We start from the raw sequence: 19642 nt of genomic DNA, 5'->3' as shown, positions 1-19642 counted from the left end.
CGAGGAACAGTCACAAAAAGATTATAATTAAAAGTCCTAAAGCCACATACCAACTTTCTGTCCTCATATCTGCTGTCAGATGGAAAATTTTTTAGTTTTGAATATATTTATATATCAATCTGCTCCAATGCGACAAACATGAGTATTATTAAAGATAGAGAAAAGTAACATAAAAATATGGCAATAAATTAAAGATACCCAATAAACTAAGAAGGCCGAGGAAGAAAAAGAGAATGAAGTAGCTAGTCTTATGTGTGTGCGACAGGCAGGCAGGTAGGCAGGTTGCAAGAATATAAATAGAGACTATTGTAAGAAGGTGTATGTATGTATGTATGTATGGAAATGGGGAATGGGGGTAGTTCATGCAATCGGAAGAAGAAAGAGGTGTTTAAGGTGCTATTGGTGGATGACGGGAGGGTGGAGGCGTACAGAAAAGCAATGAGAGCAGGAGAGCTGATGGTTGAATACCCAGGGCACTTTGTGTGTGATTCTGGTTACCTGAAAGTAGGGCACCGCATCCAAGGCCTGCTAGCCCACCAAGAGCTTCAGGGCCGAAAATTCTACTTCCTTCTGCCAATGGACCTCCTATACTCCGTCCTCACCCACGACGAGTTGAGCTCCTTCAATTACAAGGCATCCCGATCCAGGCCAACCCTTAACAATTTCGCTAATACAATATTTAGCCACTTTTTTGTATGCATGTGTCCTCCACAGCCCGAGAAACTACGATCACTTGCTGATGCTGGTGCTGAGACTGATGAAACGTACTCGAAGCTGAGATCTTGGAGGCCCGCACTGGAGACCATTAACGAAAGTCCATCAAGAGCTTAGATACATACATGTTTTCTTGGATTCTTTTATTCTTCTCCTGCCCTCCTCATTCTATTTGTAGTTTCACACACCTTAGATTTAGCCCTCTTCTATATGCTCCTTGACACAAATTTACACTCTGGTTTTAGTTTGTACGCGATCAAAGACTGCTAATGTAATTAGAAAGACGAGAATTGATTCATTTCATTATTGGAATTGTCTCCAGCCTCCGACGCTCTTTGGATTCAAGTTCCATTATTATTAATATTTGCTTGTGCTTGTGCAGAATGGCTGGCATCAGAGAAACAATGGAACCTACTATCAAATAGCAGGCAATTATACTCTACAAGTTAACCCTTGAGTCAGGCAATTATTAATTCAGTAGTGCTACGTTACCAATTTTTTATCTATCAAAATCTACCAACTTGAGTTGGGCTGGATATGAAGTTCATCTACTAAATAAAGCTACATCTAAGTTAATCATGGTTTAATCCTAATTTATCACGTGTTGGTAATAGTTGGCAGACTCTCTCTTGATAACGTATACTTTTTCTTATTAATTTGATTCCTTTTAAGTGATATTTACGTGAAATTGTCTAATTATAAAATTAAAGGAGATATTTGGTAACCAACAAAATTTAGCCAAAATAACTAATAATTAAAAATTATTAAATAGATATTAATTTCACGTAAATATTACTTGCATATAAATTTCTATACTTTTTTTTAAGTAACTAATTCTATTTTTAGTCTAAATTCGTTACGAGCTAATTTAATCACATTATTTAATAATTTAATTATCAATTTAATGTGAAAATATTTTGTGATATGCGCATCATATTTCGGCAACAAAAATGATAAGTTCAGACACATCAATTCCAAATTAAATAATAACTGTGATTCACTAAAAGTAACTTACATAACGATATGCATAGAATTCTTTAAGGATCTCGATGTAATTCAAAAATATCACAACAGACTCTGACTTTATATGAAGAACCAAAATAATATATAGACAAATCATCTGCTTTTTACTTATTTTTTTTACTTCTTATCATATTATTAAGACTTGCTTTTATGACTTGAGTGTTGAAATATTTTTTGTAAGTGTTTTCACACGTGGTGTTCGACTTAAGTCGACGTATAACTCCTCCAATCAAGTAACTCATCGATATTAGGAGTCGATATGAGCTTGACTGATCATCAACAACCGGAACATTTGACATCCACCATGGGATCAAGTTATATTAACCCCCATATTGAATTTTTTTTTATGAAGCAAAAACTCCAAGAATTGTCGACAATGGGATCCTATAACTGACGCAGTCCGAACTACTGGCACAAAATGCAGAACTCCAAACGGAACTTCAAAGAATAACGGACTTACTAACCCAGCAACAAAATGGGAAGAAGGACAAGGGCGACCCCAAGAACACAAACCCAAACGACGAATCCATGGTGGAAGTTCGTCCGGATGATAGTCCCTACAAAAAAAAAGACAATATCCAATCTTTTTTCAGAACACATTATACAGTTTTAAATGTCGAAGAACTTTACACTGCCTACCACTCTCAAGTCATACGAAGGACTCAGAGACCCTCACATCCACGTTACTAAATTTAAGGCGATGATTTTTTTAATGGTGCTTTTAACCTTATTCGTTGTTGTTTTTTTCTAATCTTTTTAGATAATACTGCTTTATATTGGTTTTTCAAATTACCTGCAGGGTCTATTTCAAATTTTAAGGACTGCGGAGGCCTTTATAGTCACTTCGCCGCGTCTAAAATATACGTACATGGATCAGACTAACTTAGCACCATCAAACAAGGATAGCACAAAAATCTCGAAGATCATATGACGCGCTTTGCTAAGACAACCATAGCGATCCCAGACCTTAGCCTGGATGTACACTTGCATGCAATCAAAAGAGGCCTTCGTCCTGGTAAATTTCGAGAGACCATAGCAGTAACAAAGCTGAAGACGCTAGCTGAGTTCCGGAAGAAAGCTGCTGGACAAATGGAAATTGAAGAGCTTTGCGAGGCTCAGAGAATAGACAAACAACAACCTCGACTCGATGAGGAGGAAACCACCAAATCCCAAAACGACAAGGATGTTAAAAAATCAAGTTGAGTTGGTCTAGTGGTTAACTCACTAGTCCACTCAAGCAAGTGTTAAAAGGCTTCAACATCTCATCATAAAGAAATTGTCGAGTATATACAAGCGACAAAAACTCGACCTGCTTCCCTCAAGACCGACCAAGCTTGGGGCTATGATACGCACATCATACCTTAACAACAGAAACGATAAGTTTGGGCATGTAAGCCCTAAGTCAAATAACAACCATGATTCAGTAAAAATAACTTACGTAGCGATATGTATAGAATTCGTCAAAGATCTCAATATAATTTAAAATATCACAACAGTCTTTCACTTTATATAAAGAACTAAAATAACATACAAAAGGATCATATGTTCTTTATTTACTTTTTCTACTTCTTATTATATTATTAAGACTTGCTTCTGACTTAAACGTCGATATATTTTTTAAAATATTTTGATACGTAGCATTCGACTCAAACCGAGTATAATTTCTCTCATCAAGTAACTCATCGATATTAGAAGTCACTATAAACTCGGCTGGTTATCAACAACCGGAACACGTTGAAATTTTTTTTCATTATTATCTAACTAAAATTCAACTAGTGATTCTTTTACATGTTTAATGTTAGCGGAGTATATTATCTAATTTGCACATAATGTAGTATTAAATTATGAAAAAATATAGGACTAGCAACTTTATTAAATTTTGGTCGGTATGTAATCAGCCAAAAAAAATAAACCATTGGATAAAATCTTCCACTAATCTCAAACCATTAAAATCATCATTGATAATTATTTCATGACTACAAATTATAAAATTTTCTGCCCTGTCACTCCTCTTAAATTATTATTATTTGAACAAAAGTGAAAAGTAAAAGTTCTAAAAGGAAAAGCCGAACATTATTGCTTTATGCAGGGAAAGCACAGCCACAGATACACAAATCGTAATATAGTAATGTACAAGTACAGTAGCTCATTGATTAAACAAACTACAAAACAATCCTAAGAAAAATGATCCATCCAAACCCCATCCTTTCGCTTGCGGGGAAAAAAAAAGGCTGTGGGGCTTGGTTGGTTTATCCCGCACCTCCGCTACAGATCCCGGTGAGCAAGACGGGGAATCTGCTACAAAGAGTCCCAGCTGTGGATGCCGCGTCGTCCACGACCGGCGGCGGAAGGACCCTGCCGTCGGCAAATAACCGTCGCCCATGGCTGGTATGCGAATTAATGACCATGCTCTCCAACTCGGCCGTTGTGCCGTAGAAGGCGCCGTCCCCGATGCGGCGTTCGACCTCGAGGAAGTCAGCGAGCGATGCCGGCTTGGCGAAGCCGTCTCTGCAGAAGCGCCACCACCGTGCTTGTGGTTTCTTGGTCTTCTTTGAGGTGGGATCCGGATCCCTGATGGGGATAGTGGCAAAAGAAGCGGCGGCGGAATTAGGCTGAGAGGGGGCTCTGAAGGCAATTGTTGGGAAGCTGACCCCCATGAGAGTGCCCAGTGAGGTGCTTCTGTCGTGGAAGAATGATCCAGTTGACTGTCACACTCACAGCCCACAAATTATTATTAAATGACAAATGAAATTGATCTCTGAAGAAGTGAAAGTGATAAGAGAATACCTCGGTGTCAAGATCAGAGGAGGAAACGGAAGAGTTGGTTGGTGAAGATGGTGCTGGCACCAAATCACCACCGGGGTTAAGCATCACTACTCTACTTCACTTGCTTGCTATTTCGAGCTAGTGGCTACCTGCTACCAAGAAAATGGAAAGGGAGAAAGAGAAAGAGATCAAATTAAAGAGGATTTCTCTCTCTCGCGCGCGTGTCGTTGCTAATTGCTACCCATCACATTCATGGATTCAAGGCCATGGGTTCGGTCATGGTTGTTCCGTCTTCCCATGAATATGATCATAATAATGTTCAACTTCCTGCCCCACCAACACCAACACCACACCCTTTACAATCTCCTCCACTCTTGTTTATTAACTAACTCCCCTTTTAATTTGAATTTAAATCCGCTGAAACCAAAAAATTGGTAAAATAATAAAATAATTAACTTAAGAATGATTAACCCACCGTCATATAATATATCTGAAATTGTGAACTCTACTCTTTTAATTTAAAAATGATTAATCATTCACTTTATTATTTTGCCAATTCCTTGGCTTTGAAAGAATTGGAAAGCTTTTCTATCAATTAATAAATTTCAAGTAGCACTAATATGCTTATAAGGGGATTTATGGCTCTACTACTTAGCAAAGTCGAAATAATTAATAAGTAATTGCAAGAACAAAAAGAGTAGCTAGAGTTGGTTCTACTTGTTTTTGGTCGTGAGCAGGTTCTAATTCAAGACCCAATACTAAAATTAACAAAGCCCAATACAAGCTCAAAACATAATAAAGGCCCATGTAGTGGGCTTAGGCCCCGTTTACTCACAACTAGGACGGTGGTTGACCCAAATAGGAGTGTTCAAATCGAAACCGATTCAAATTAAATCGTTCATCCAATCCAGTCCAAACTGAAGATCGATTAAAAGCGCACTAATTCGGATTTAATTGGATTCTATTTTTTGGAAACCGCTACATCGGATTGGATTCGAATCTAATTTTCGTAACCGATCTGATCCAATCCAATCCAAACCGCACAATGTGCTATAATATTATTATTTTACTATTATATTTACAATTATACTTATAACATGTTCAATTTTTTATACATTTTCATATTATTCATGTATTATTATTATTTAATAAATATTTTATGTTCAAAATGTTATTTATTTTAACTAACCTATAATCTTATTTCAATTGTTATGTTATTGTTAGTTTTTTAAGATATTGTTGAGACTTATTATGTCATTGTTGATTATTTAAAATTTAATGTTGAGACTTGTTATATATATTTAAGTTTTTTAATCCAATCTAAACCGATTGAAACTAGATCGAATCGGATCGATTTTTTTTTTAAAAATATCCAATTTAAACCGCACCACAAATAAATTGGTATTCGGATCGGATGAATTTTTAACTCAAAACCGATCCAATCCGAAGGCAAACACCCCTATACCCAAAACAAGAAGGGGATGACGCATAAGAGAGGAAAGGTGCTGAGTTGGCAGGATATTAGTGGTCGGAATAGCAGAGAATGCAATAAGATTCCAGTAATGCCCCTGCCGCGGTGGCAACAGCATCTTGCCATGCCGCAACATTTATCTGAACAATTCATTCATAATCGATAGTAACAGTAGATGATATGACTGTGGGTGTTACAGCAGCGGCAGCGGGCACTTTCCTATTCCATCAATAACTGTTTTGTGTGTTGTGTTGGTTGGTAGCTTGGAAGAAAAGAAGAAACGATGCGTGGGCGATCAAGGAGCGTGTTATTGTGCGTGTGTGTGGTGATAGGGATCTTATGTGTGTTCCCAATCACTCTGAGGGCGCGCCCCTTCGTCCTCGTCCTATCTCAGGAGGACTTCAAGGATGCCCCCGCCGACGACTCATCCGCCGCCGCGGATCCCGAATCCTCCGCCGACTGGGATGACTTCGGCGACTCCGATCCCCACAAGTCCGAGCACGAGCTTGACCCCGATTCATGGCGCCCCATCTTCGAGCCTGATTTTCCCCTCTCCCCCAACCCTCCCTCCGACTCCGAGGCCCTTTACTACTCCGGCATCTCTAAGATCATGTCCGCGGCCACCTCTGCCGACGTCAGGCTCAGCGAGGAGGGCGCCGCTGAGATCGAGGCTGCAGCGGAGTTCGGTTACCCGGGGGCGCAGTCGGTGCTAGGGTTTTTGTCCGGAATGGGTCTCCTTCGAGAGAGGAGCAAATCAAAGGCGTTCCTGTACCATCACTTTGCCTCTGATGGTGGCAACATGCAGTCCAAGATGGCCTTGGCCTATATCTACACTCGCCAAGATGTGAGGCCCTTTCCTTTCCAACTCTTTGCTTATTTTGATTACTTCTTTTCCGATCGTTATGTTGTCATGTGCAAATGCAATAGAATAGGTTTAGATCTCTTCATCCTGCAGTTGAATTGAATTGAATTTAGCGTGTTGATTGATTGACTAATTTGGGTGCAGATGTTTGAGAAAGCTGTGAAGATTTATGCTGAGCTAGCTGAAGTAGCTGTGAATAGTTTCTTGATTTCAAAAGACTCCCCGGTAATTGAACCTATTAGGCTTCACAACGGGGCCGAGGAGAATAAGGAAGCTCTCAGAAAATCAAAAGGGGAGGAGGATGAGGACTTCCAGATTCTGGAGTACCAGGCCCAGAAGGGGAATGCAGGAGCCATGTACAAAGTTGGCCTCTTTTACTACTTTGGCCTCCGGGGATTGCGCCGCGACCATTCCAAGGCACTCTCCTGGTTCTTGAAGGCCGTTGAGAAGGGAGAACCCAGGTCCATGGAACTTCTTGGGGAGATATATGCTAGGGGCGCTGGTGTGGAGAGGAACTACACAAAGGCCCTTGAATGGCTTACCCTTGCATCCAAACAACAGCTATATTCTGCTTATAACGGGATGGGTTATTTGTATGTCAAGGGGTATGGAGTCGACAAGAAGAATTACACTAAAGTAAGATGTCTGTCTTCATCTTCCTCTACTTTGCTTGTCTGATTGTTTCACTGACAGTCCTTCCTTCTCTTTCTCTCCCTCCTCCATAGCAGCTACTTGCATTTAGCAATCAGCATTTTTTTTATACAGTAATTCACAGAAATGTGTGCCCGTAACTGCACTTTTCCTTAGCTTTGATTGATTGTGAACAACTTATTAATCCACTTTGTTCACCTAATATAGTATCATCTTGAACTAATAAGCAATAACAGATAGATTCAGAATGATGAAGGCATGCCGTTGGATAGTGTTGCAAAATCAAAATCGTTTTGGGAGGGTTAAGGTGGCAGATTGAGGGCTAACACTTGCAATAACACAGTGCATGTTTGTGTACTCAATATCATTATCATTGGAATTCACCTGTATATTCTCTCCTGTGCAATTATAGGCAAAAGAGTACTTTGAAAAGGCTGCTGATAATGACGAGGTTGGAGGGCACTATAACTTGGGTGTCATGTATCTCAAAGGAATTGGAGTGAAAAGAGACGTGAAACTAGCATGTAAGTTCTTTATAGTGGCTGCTAACCAAGGTCAACCAAAGGCATTCTACCAGCTGGCGAAGATTTTCCATATTGGTGTTGGATTCAAGAAGAACATACCCTTGGTAAGGTTTTCTCTCTTCTTTTTATCATGCAAGTGCCACTTGGTATTTGCTGTGTACTTCCTGAAATCAGCTCTTTTCAACATAGTATATTTTGGAGGATGTAAGAGAGAGATACATATATTTAGTGGAAAAGTAACTACTGTCAGTATAATTATATATTGATCATATATGTAAGAACTATATTATGAAAACCTAATGGTTTTGCATGTATAAAGTTTTTACTGATCACATGAGATTATATGTATAATTCATAAGAACACTGCCTCCATAGTTATTAGGGGCTAGAGGAAGTAGAATTCCTGGATACGACGAGCCAAGATTAAATTTATGAGTTGATATATTTTCATTCCTTAACAGTTGCCATAAAAGATCTCTTCCAATAAGTTTCCTGCTAAATCTTTTTTTTTGGGTCTTAGGCTACTGCTCTGTACAAACTTGTTGCAGAGCGGGGTCCATGGAGTTCTTTGTCTAGATGGGCACTGGAATCATACTTAAAAGGTGATGTTGGCAAGGCATTCTTGTTGTATTCAAGAATGGCTGAGTTGGGCTATGAGGTGGCACAAAGTAATGCTGCATGGATTCTTGACAAATATGGTGAGCGTAGCATGTGCTTGGGGGAATCTGGATTTTGCACTGATGCAGAAAGGCATCAGCGTGCACATTCTCTGTGGTGGCAAGCTTCTGAGCAGGGTAATGAACATGCTGCTTTACTCATTGGAGATGCATATTACTATGGTCGGGTATGTGTTTTTGTATGAATTCGACATCTGCATGCAGTGTTTTGAATATTCAACTTATGATATGGTGCTCTTTCGCTACAACTTCTCTCCACTTTATCTTATGTTTTGTTTGTTCCTTCTGTTACTCAGGGTACTACCAGGGATTATGAGCGAGCTGCTGAGGCTTACATGCATGCCAAGTCACAATCAAATGCACAAGCCATGTTCAATCTTGGATACATGTATGAGCACGGGCAAGGACTTCCATTTGACCTTCATCTAGCCAAGCGATACTATGATGAAGCTCTAGAGCATGATCCTGCAGCAAAGTTGCCGGTCACACTAGCTCTTACAAGTTTGTGGGTTCGTAAGAACTATGCTGACAGTTTCTTGGTGAGTTTATTTGGTTTATCTTCTGAAATACAGCATAGTTCATTGCCAATCAATATATTCTGTCAAAAGCGTAGATATATGGACGGTTTTCTTTTCATTTTGGGTGGTTAAAAAGTCAACAGGGAATAAGCTAAATGTTGTGGTGATGACAATGTTGTGTTCATTATGTAGACTGTGTACTCGGGAGAAGGGATAAGATCAGTTGCGGATGCATTAGAGAGAGTTCGAATAATGCCTATCATAAAGAGGGTAAAATACTAAATGGTTTGGACATGTGTGGAAAGTGATATAGAGGTCCTCATGTGGAGAGTGGTGAGTAGATTAGATGGAGAGTAGCCTTAGAGCAACGTGAAGATTACGGCCCCATTTGAATAACAATCCTAATGGCTTATTTCAACTTTTAGAAGACAAAAGTTATGCTTTAAAGTTACGGCTCCATTTGGTTGATGTATAGGATGAGACATAGACACAAAGACACAGGCATTAAAGACATAGACATAAAATATTTGTGTCTATGTATTATATTTTGGCAAAAATAATGAACAAGACACACAAATATTTGAAAAAAACTGAATTACCCTTCATTCAGAAAAGGTTTGGGGAGATAGGAGGCCAAATTTTGAAAATTTATAAATTGAATAAGGGTAAAAGAGTAAAAAATTAGCGTCTCACAAATTGTGTCTCAGTATCTCACCAAATTGGAGGTACACATATTTGGTGTCTCCGTGTCCATCCGTGTCCTCCCATGTCCTTTGAAAATCTGTCTCACCAAATCAAACAGCAGACATGTGTCACTGAGATATGGACATCAAACAAACTCTACCTTAAAGCTTTATGTCATGTTTGGCTAGACATTTTATAACTTCTCAAAATGTCATTTATAGTGGTTTTTGAGAAATTAAATATCTAGCTTCTCAAGAAAAACTTCCATGAATACACATCAAATACAAAATAACTCATTCATAAGTTGCTTTTCTGTGTTACTTTTACATGAATGTCTAAGCTATTTACCCAAACAGACCCTAGGACCTAAAAGATGGTTAAATTATTGAAAGAGATTTTATCCTAATGGTTTAAATATGAATATGATCTTGTGATAGAATACTGTGGCATCAACTGATCCACGTACTCGACACCACCTTGTCAATCAAGATTTTTTTTTTTGTTGTTGTTGTTTTATGAGCTACTACATTATATTGGTGCTATATATGCGCATGTCACTATATTTTCCTTCATATGATGGACAATAACTTGTATTCTTGGGGTAAATATATTTTTAAATTGTTGCTGCGAATAATAAGATTCTTAAAACTTTATTGTGTTGAGGTGCAGCAACAACAATCTTTAGCCCTAAAGGAAATACACAACAGTGGGTACTTGTTACTTCGTACTTTGTCTGTCCTTGATATCTTGCTCTATTGTCTGTCATTTTGTAGCCTTGCTCTTACTTTCAATTTGCTTCCCCGAATAACATTCTGGATGTCACTTTTCTAGATCCTTATTGCTGTGTTCTTATTGCTTTTATTAGGTCCATCTGATAGATTCTTTGCCAGAAGTCTATCCCAAATTAGAGGCATGGGTGGAGAATGTACTTTTGGAGGAGGGAAATGCTACAATTCTCACCCTTTTTGCATGCCTCTTAACTGTGCTATATCTCCGGGAGAGGCAACGAAGGCAGGGTGCTGTTTTGGCTGGAGAGGTGGCACAGCAAAATCACCCTAATGACATCAGAGTGCCAGCACCAAATTAGTTCATGGCGCTACTAGCCTGAATCAGGTATAAGAGTGATTTTGTTGGCCTTGATTTCATGTTCAATATATCTCTTAGAGGGTGCCAGGTTCTCCTTCCCCTTAGGTGGGAGGAACTAACTAGCTTTAGGGAAATTTGTACCATAGGGATCTTATATTGCGGAAATAAGAAGTGAATTTGTAGATATTCATCATTACTTTTGTGAGGGAATTGTCAGAGCTCCCGTATAGAATTACTTTGGTGATTTTCCTTTACACTGTAATTTCACAAATCAGAATATAACCTATTCAGAGTTCATTTTTTCTTGGTCTAAAAGTTGCAACTTGCAAGTGACACCTGTGACTTCCGGCCCCCCAAAGATAAGTAAAATGGATAAACAAAGGTTGAAAGATGTTTGTGTTCATGCGGTTAGTTCTGTATGTGATTTGAGCCAGAAGTTTACACTTCAGAGCGTGTATCCCGTTTGGTAATTGATGTTCCGCGGTATCACAACACCTGCAGTAGGTCTCCACAATAGTAATCAAATAAATCCATTGCATATTTAACGTTCAAAACATAGTACGCTTATGGCTGTAATCATTCGTTGTCTCTATTCTGTTGGGTTCGTATGATTCTTATTTAGGTAGTGTTTAAACCTTGGGTGTGTTTGTGAAACACGTTGGAGAGGATAAAAGTGCGTTACAATGCTTTGAACGCTGTTCTTTGATGTTTGGCAATTTTTTTTCTCTGAACGTGATTCTGCATCCCAAAAGCTCATTCAATAGAAGCTCATTCACTAGAAGCTATAGCTTCTGCGTTTACTCAACGTTACATTTAGGTTTGTTGCTAATTATTATTGGTTTTTCCATAATTTTTTTCTAAATAAATACTGAGAATATTAAAATAATTATTCTAATTTTTGTGCACTGTTTACTATTTTAATTTTTTTATAATATATATTATTGTTCCTATTAAAAATGATAAATTAAATAAAAAGTTAATTATAAATAATAATAAAAATATAACTTGTAAAAAATAAAAATACTTACAAAGAGTAATAAAATATATTATTTTATATATTATTTTTAATTTAATAAATATATTAATTTTTATTATAAAAAAATACTTAAAAAGTTGTCAATTTTTATATGTTATTTTTAATTTCATAAATAAATATTAATTTTATTATAATAATAAAAAATTATAATATATTAAAATAGAGTATTATAAAAAAATACTATATAAAAAATACTAAAAAATATAAAAAAAGATTAAATTTACTTAAAAAATAATATTATAATTTAATATTATATTATTTTAGTAATTATTAATTAATTATTTATCTAGAAGTGATTTTAATTAATATTATCTAAATAATATTTATTTTATCAAAATCAACTTTAGTAAAAATTATCAAACATAAATGCTGACACAAACTCACTTCTATCCAAAATCAATTCTATATTTCAGTTTGTCCAACGTAAATCCAAACACACACTTTAAAGTTGGAAACTGATGATTCAATATTTCTTTTTTCCTTATAAGAACATCTGTTAGGTTTGATGCACTTTTATTTAAGGTTTAATTACTTTGTCAATGTTTATAGTTTTACCGGATTTATAATTAGGTTTTTATATTTTTTTATTTTTAATTAGATTTTTATATGTAACTAAGTCTTTATCTTGACAAAAACGTTAAAAGGATAAATAGGTCATTGACATCTTGATCCGCTGACATTTAAGTTTTCGAGAATTTGAAAATATATTTAAGTCCTTGACTTTTTTAAAACTTAGACATATTGATCCCTCATGTTCACTTGAGTTTATCAGATTTAACAGAAAAATTAAACATAACTCCCATTGTATTGGTTGATATGGATACACATGTGAGTTTTTAAAATTTATAAATTAGACTCAAGGACAGGGATCAATATGTTCAGATATTGAAGAGATCAGAAATTTAAATGTATTTTCAAATCTTCAAAGACTTAAATGCCCGTGGATCAAAAAGTCAGGGATCAATTTATTTTTTTCTCAAACGTTAAAATTAATGGAATATTCTATTAAATTATACAGAATATTCAATTAAGTGTGAGACATATTCGTTTTGTTTAATGGAATATTCTATTAGTTTAAACATTTCTTGCTGTAATTTAATTACAAAATTTGATATGATATAGAAATTCAGTCGAAAAGAAAAAAAATATAAAGATCTAATTAAAAATCCAATAAAATTATAGAAACCTACAAATAATTAAATCTTTATTTAAATATGAGTCAGACATGCATGTTTTCGAAGAGTTGCAATTGAAGAGAAGGGTACAAGTGGCATGGTCAGATTTAAATAATATGTTTAGGAAGTATTTAAATGTCTCTCATCACTCATCATGAGGGACAAGAAAAGAGTAATTTTTTAAGTAAATCATCCCTCTCCTTCATAACACAATGTATTAAAATTTCTCAAACATAGCCAAAACTTCTTAATAAAACGCACAACTAGAAAGTTGCATACTACTTTGCCATGGAAGCCGTAATGCCAAGTAAACGTAATAATAATAATATTCAACTCCATGAGCAGACTCTCTCTATTTGTTCTCAAGTCTTAACAGCATAATACATAATTTTTGTCTAGTTATACAAATAACTAATAATTATTCAAACTATTATCCGGAAAACCGTGTTGATACGGTACACAATATATGAGCTAGAAGGCATTAGGAAAAAGAAAAATTCATCACATCACTCTTTCTTCGCAATGAAGAAGCCCCACTTCTGCTCTCCAGATTCACCCCTGTTCAGTTTTCCCTTCCACCTTTTAACAGTTTCATTGTAGTATTCCTGAAAAAAGTCAAAATCCCGATAATATCTGAAGCTTCACAAACTACGTCAAAACTCAAATCATTAATAAAAAGAATGAGAAACCCACCTCGCTTAAGTCATCAACGAATTCATTCTTCTTTTTCTCAAGGTCATTTAACTCCTTCTGCAGTGTTTCCACAAACTGAACCACACAATTATTAAAATTAATAGTCATACAACTCGAGGACTACGACAACCAAAAATCACGATGCCAAGTAAATTATGGGGTCAAACAAACCAGATTAGTTCGATCCTCAGCAATGACATTAACGAATCCAGCATTCTCGAGCATCTGACGATTTTAAATACACAACGTTTTGTCAAACAAATAGACAAAAACAAGACTGATGATGTTGGCAATAGCGCTCGCAACCATACCTGCTCATACGTTTTAATGTCATGGAGATGATATCCGCCTCTTTCAATGTAATCAGCGAATTCTACTGATGGATTTTCAGCATTTTTGCAGTAATCAGTAATTAGAAGTATACCACCCGGCTTCAGCCACTTGTGAAATGATTTAAATAGTGTTGGTTTATCCTGTATTAATCCACAGTAAATTGCAGAAAACAGATATCAGAGGCATTAAAAATAAAAATTAAATGAACTGTAGGGGGGAAAAAAGGCATAGCATATATTCTCAAAATCAAGAGGTCTACTTTTGAAAAAAGTACTTGTTCTTTTATCTTTAAAAAAATCTTTTTTTTTTTTAATTAGCAAAAGAAGTTATATTTGGATGGAAAATATAGGTAATTTTTCTAAGATACAATCCATGATTTGTTTCTTAATTTTTATATTTTAAAAAAGCAACATATTGCTAAAATAGATTTTTTTTAAGTACTTTTTAAAAATTGTGTCCCAACACCCTTATAATGATGAGTAATGACTAGGAATTCTAATTTATCCTCCTAATACATAAATAAGTAAACATTCAATATGTTATTTTTTTAAATATCAAAAAGATAAAAATATTCAAAACTTTTTTTTATTTAGAAATTAGAAAGATGAGTTAAGACTCTTAATCATTTTTCTATACATATACATATAAAATTACTTTCTTTAATTTTTTTTAAAAAAAAAATCCAAACAAACACATTTAATAATTTAGAAGGCAAAGAATGAGTTAAGGTAGAGACTCACATATGAAGTTGATATTTAAAAATTGTTAGATAATTTGACATGTTTGACTAAATTGTTATTTAACAATTTTCAACTATCATGTGAGTTTACAAAAAGCTTGATTTAAAAAATAATAATAATAATAAAAAATAAAAAATCAAATTTAAAAGGAAAAATAAGGCTTGGTTCCTTACTTTAATGTGCAACAGAGCATCACGACTGTAGATTATATCAAATGTGTTCACTGGATATGTTTTTCTAGTGCAATCGGCACATTCGAATTCAACGGGGTATTTGAGTCCAATAGCGCGTTCAATAGCAAGAGAAATCATATTTATGGAGAAGTCAATGCCAACAACCTCAACATCAAAATTTTTAGCCATATAAAAGTCACTTCCACCAACACCACAACCAACATCCAGAACTTTCTGTCCAGGCTTTAGTCCCAACTTTGCCACTAATTCTTTTGTAGTTTCTGGCCAAGCAAGAAACACAAACACATGGACAAATAAAATAAACGATGTGAAAGTAAAGAACAACAAAAAATCCTAATCCAAACAATAGGTTCTTCATAGAAAAAAATAATATTAATGACAATGCTTTTTGGGCAAAGAAATTCAGTAAGGAACAAGTTAAGAATGGCTAGTAGCCAAGTACTTTCTCCATTCACCACCACAACTTGATTTCGTCAAATTTTGGTTATTCATATTTATAAGACTTCAAGATGTTACATTTTGTAAAATGATATTTTTTTTAGCATCACTAACCAAATGTCCCCAAGTCGAATATACTACTCCCATCCACTAGTAAGTTTCTGTTAAGGTTTTCACAATAGGATTAAGAAATCATTAGATTGACTCAAATGTGGAAAAAGATCAGCTAATTTTGACTAAATTACCCTTTACATTTTTCCATTAATGTATGATTACTATATTAAATTGAGTTAATAAATACAAGGGTAAAGCTAGAAAAATATCAATTGATGCTTCATAGATATTCACAAATTCTAAATAATTTAGGACAAAAATTTTTGCTAAGGACAGTTATTATTGGACAAAGGCAGCAATATATTAAGAAGCTAAGTCAATTATAATGATATTAAGTGACAAGTCAAAGAAGATCCAATATTCAAAATAAAAAGATTAGAAATACTAGATTTCACTTTTATTTATTGTCACTGGTAAATCTCTTTCTTGTGCACATAATCATTCTCCTATAAATCCAAAATCAATCTACATTGTGTTCCTAAAGGCAAAAGAGGTGACAAAACAGATTAGAACTTGTAGTCATGGAACAAGTAACTTAAATGACAAGTCAACCAGTAATGTATTTCAGCTTTTGCATGAGCAATATAATGATTTGATGCTAGTTTAGTAAGTGCACATGAAACCTTTCAACAACCACAGCCAAGTAACTGTAAGGGAAGCTTATTCTTGCAAAGAATAAGATGTATTTTGACACCAAGGAAGATCATTCTTCAATTTTAACAAAAACTAAACATATCTGAGATAGCAAGGTAAAAATGTAAAGGCATACCAAGTCCTCCGACACTCACAAAGCCTTTGCCATACACATGCTCATATCGCAAAATACTTTCATTGCTATACTCAACTCTATCCAAGAATCGCTGGAACCCCTTATCATCATGTGACCTAACTTTCTGCCATATCCAGCAAATCTGTGCAACAGAGATATTATTTATGCATATATATTGTCAATCATTATGATAAGCTGAATTTAAGATGACTAAATCATAAAAACAAATAGAAAACGAATCTTGTTACCTGGTTTTGATTCTTCTTATTCCGAACATAAGCTCCGATGCATTTACATCCCACAAGAGAAAGTTCAAAGGAATTCCCAGTATTATCACTCATGCAGCATTCTTTAAATACCTGCATGTAAAACAGATATAGACAGATAAAAAGAATGTGTGATCAGTTTCACATGTATTCTAAACAGAACATCAAGAAGATGCGGTATAACAAGTTGAAGACAATTTTGCTTGCAATAAGGATTAGCGAATTGCATCTATGAAGACAATTTCTTCATCCAACTGATTTCGAAGTCAACTAATTAAGCAGATATGGGACAATGCGCATTTACTCTGCCCTGCTCCATCAATGCATACTCCCCATATCATCTCAATTTGCAGAAAGAAAAAAATTAGGGAGTTGGGTTGTGCACTCCAAACAACAAACCTTTGTGTAATATCTGGGCTCCCTGTAGTGAGTAGGGTTGTATTTTCTCTTTGAATCTCCAGATTGGTGGAAACAAGATTCTCTGAAAAATATACATCCATCATCTTTTAACCATTTTATCATCCTCGCTGCTAAACACTCAACCTACAATGAAATTGAAGGAAAAATAAGCATCAAGTAATGGTATGAAGCCAGGTGCACCTATGGAAGACAGATAAAGGAAAAAAATCATTTGTAATAAATAGCAAAATGCGGAGGCCAGAAATAGAACAGACGAATTAATGAATGCCATTAATATTGACGTTCAATTTAATTTCACAACTGAAATTGATATTGGAAATTTACAAACTCCTTGTAATTAATTTGGAACCATGTACCACTACTTCAAGCGGGTACATCCTGTTTATTTTGACAAGCCTAACTGTAAAACAAAATCACAAAACTCATGTACTTCAATAATAAGAAAGCTGACCTCATTGTCTGAAAGGTACATAAGCAACCAGTTTGAGAATATCACATCAACCGATCCTTCAGAGATATGCAAGTCTGGAGATGTGACATCAGCACACATGAACTTGACATTCTTGTGGTGTCCATTAATGCTTTCATTCTACAAAAATTATGGGAGATAACTAATTCAGGTTACCTGACAATGGGTAGAATTAACAAAATTTGTTGCCCTGATCTAATTATAAACCATCAATTTCCAGAGTATCAAAAAGACCATGCTTACCTTCTTTATTGCACTCTCAATAAAGTCCAGAGCAACCAACTGACCAGCTTTCTCAGCCAATTCACCAGTAAATCTTCCAATACCTGCTCCAAGCTCTAAAACTGACTTTCCTTCATAAGCTGGTAGCAGGGACAGTACCTATGTTAACAAAAATAGATGAGTTGAAAGGCACAGACTTTGAATACCAAAAGAAAACAGAAAAAATGAAAATGATAAAAGGTGGGGAAGAAAGATATGTGATAGTGGGATACTGGAAAATATTTAAATAGAAATTAGCAATTTGCTTTTGCTAACTGTTATGAATATCCAACAAAGTTTTAAGCTAAATGCAGTAGCATACACGTGTCGGTGGGTGTTGAATTAGTTCTGTATAAAATTAAATTCTATCAGAATTGATTTCAAAATAAAGCGATTTATGTTTTCTTAAAGTGATCTTGATTCTTGGCATAATGTGTCACCTTCTCTGGTTTGTTTCAATTACAGCTCAAAGCTAAAACCTAATTGTGCTTACTAGTTCAACTTCTAAAACAAAAGTTGATACACTACTGAAATCAGATTTACAGTATTTTAAATATTATTTTTACAAATTTATTTAAATATAGGAAAACTGGTTCTTTTTTTTTTTTCCCAGTATAAAAAGAGTGATATTCTACAATTTCTAATGATAAATAAAAAACCCTAATTCTAGAGGTAAGCATTGTGTTTTTTTTTTTTTTTTTTTTGATAACTTGATAAGAATTGATTTTGATCTTAAGAAACCAAACAAGTTATAAATATAATAATAACAATCAATTCTGGTTTAAAAGTAGCAAGAGAGAGTAGTCATACAATAATGTGATATTAGGAAATGAAGTTGAGGAGAGAACATATCTGAAATGTTTTAATATTTATATTATTAGGAAATTCAATCAAAGATTCAATTAAGTGAGCACAAGAAAAAATACCAAAAAAAAAAAAAGTGAGCACAAGAAACCATTGATAGAACGAGCCAGTGAATCCAATGGAGGTTAATGTACCTCAGGTCTCTCCTCCTTGTCGAGATCGGAAGCATTGGAATCGAGCATCATGGCCTCCACCGATAGATCAGCCGAATGCTCGATCCAGTAGGTTTTCTGAACTTCACGCTCGTCCATACCTGCAATGGCAGATGCAAATGAAACGCAATTGATTCATGTTCATGGAATATTATTAAGTAGAAGGAGAGTGAATGAGAAGAAATGCGGTTGGACCTGAAGCCATGGCCGGCAGACACAGAATGGAAATGGAATTGAAGGGGAGAAGAAGAATGAAATAGGTTGGGTGAATTGTGTATGTGTGCGAAGATGTAATAACTTAAGAGCCCTCTATGGCAAGACGAGACCTCGTGAAGCTCCTTGATCTTCGGTTATTAGTTCTCCCTCTTTGCTGCATATGATATGATATCGCTCACAGACTCACAATACACATTTACACACGGGCCTCCTCTCTTCTCTTCTCTTCTCTCCTCTCCTCTCCTCTCCCCTACCCGTTTTATACGCTGCACGCTACGCAAGCCTTTCTCTTAGCTTTTCCCTTCTCGAATCTTTATTTATTTATGGGCTATGTTACCTAATTAATAATTTTTTTGAACAATATAAATAATTATTAATTAAATAAAAATATATTATATTTTTAATTATTTATCTAAATCTTAATATTAAAATAATTATTTATAATGAAATAAATATTAGATATACTCATCATTTACACTTTTTTTTATTTATTGATTTTTGTTAAATGTTAATGTTCAAAATGATT

The 19642-nt window shown here is 35.2% G+C and overlaps 4 protein-coding genes across 4 annotated transcripts; 2 read left to right on the top strand and 2 right to left on the bottom strand.

Moving 5' to 3' along the window:
* Positions 1 to 342: 342 nt before the first annotated feature.
* On the top strand, positions 343 to 831 carry LOC112771561 (uncharacterized). The gene has a single exon (XM_025816341.3). The coding sequence runs from the start codon at positions 343 to 345 to the stop codon at positions 829 to 831; it is 489 nt and encodes a 162-aa protein (XP_025672126.2).
* Positions 832 to 3664: 2833 nt separating this feature from the next.
* On the bottom strand, positions 3665 to 4668 carry LOC112792104 (uncharacterized protein At3g17950). The gene is made up of 2 exons (XM_025835194.3): positions 4525 to 4668; positions 3665 to 4442 (listed from the first exon to the last, which is right to left on the bottom strand). The coding sequence occupies exons 1-2, from the start codon at positions 4606 to 4608 to the stop codon at positions 3987 to 3989; spliced, it is 540 nt and encodes a 179-aa protein (XP_025690979.1). The 5' UTR covers positions 4609 to 4668; the 3' UTR covers positions 3665 to 3986.
* A 352-nt stretch (positions 4669 to 5020) lies between these two features.
* LOC112792103 (ERAD-associated E3 ubiquitin-protein ligase component HRD3A) lies at positions 5021 to 11291 on the top strand. Its single transcript, XM_025835193.3, has 6 exons — positions 5021 to 6818; positions 6981 to 7472; positions 7900 to 8115; positions 8532 to 8855; positions 8985 to 9227; positions 10756 to 11291. The coding sequence occupies exons 1-6, from the start codon at positions 6258 to 6260 to the stop codon at positions 10975 to 10977; spliced, it is 2058 nt and encodes a 685-aa protein (XP_025690978.1). The 5' UTR covers positions 5021 to 6257; the 3' UTR covers positions 10978 to 11291.
* A 2197-nt stretch (positions 11292 to 13488) lies between these two features.
* Positions 13489 to 19423, bottom strand: LOC112792102 (phosphoethanolamine N-methyltransferase 2). The gene is made up of 12 exons (XM_025835192.3): positions 19096 to 19423; positions 18883 to 19001; positions 17867 to 18004; positions 17606 to 17743; positions 17134 to 17277; positions 16717 to 16827; positions 16469 to 16610; positions 15127 to 15407; positions 14192 to 14353; positions 14052 to 14105; positions 13881 to 13955; positions 13489 to 13792 (listed from the first exon to the last, which is right to left on the bottom strand). Exons 1-12 carry the CDS (start codon positions 19103 to 19105, stop codon positions 13694 to 13696), a joined length of 1473 nt encoding a protein of 490 aa, XP_025690977.1. The 5' UTR covers positions 19106 to 19423; the 3' UTR covers positions 13489 to 13693.
* Between the last annotated feature and the right edge of the window lie 219 nt (positions 19424 to 19642).

Source organism: Arachis hypogaea, chromosome 13 (assembly GCF_003086295.3).
Source record: "Arachis hypogaea cultivar Tifrunner chromosome 13, arahy.Tifrunner.gnm2.J5K5, whole genome shotgun sequence".
Taxonomy (NCBI): domain Eukaryota; kingdom Viridiplantae; phylum Streptophyta; class Magnoliopsida; order Fabales; family Fabaceae; genus Arachis; species Arachis hypogaea.
The sequence above is the reverse complement of the archived record's forward strand: the minus strand, read 5'-3'. Positions and strand labels throughout refer to the sequence as shown.

Bases quoted from the DNA above. Each gene is read 5' to 3' on its own strand.
- LOC112771561 (XM_025816341.3), top strand. From the start codon at position 343: ATGGGGAATGGGGGTAGTTCATGCAATCGGAAGAAGAAAGAGGTGTTT.
- LOC112792102 (XM_025835192.3), bottom strand. The intron at 16,611-16,716 runs GTAACAAGATTC...TCTGTTGCACAG, and splicing joins ATAAGAAGAATCAAAACCAG to ATTTGCTGGATATGGCAGAA. The intron at 15,408-16,468 runs GTATGCCTTTAC...TTGCTTGGCCAG, and splicing joins TGTGAGTGTCGGAGGACTTG to AAACTACAAAAGAATTAGTG.
- LOC112792103 (XM_025835193.3), top strand. From the start codon at position 6,258: ATGCGTGGGCGATCAAGGAGCGTGTTATTGTGCGTGTGTGTGGTGATA. The intron at 8,116-8,531 runs GTAAGGTTTTCT...TTTGGGTCTTAG, and splicing joins TCAAGAAGAACATACCCTTG to GCTACTGCTCTGTACAAACT. The intron at 9,228-10,755 runs GTGAGTTTATTT...TGCTTTTATTAG, and splicing joins ACTATGCTGACAGTTTCTTG to GTCCATCTGATAGATTCTTT.
- LOC112792104 (XM_025835194.3), bottom strand. From the start codon at position 4,608: ATGCTTAACCCCGGTGGTGATTTGGTGCCAGCACCATCTTCACCAACC. The intron at 4,443-4,524 runs GTATTCTCTTAT...TGAGTGTGACAG, and splicing joins CCTCTGATCTTGACACCGAG to TCAACTGGATCATTCTTCCA.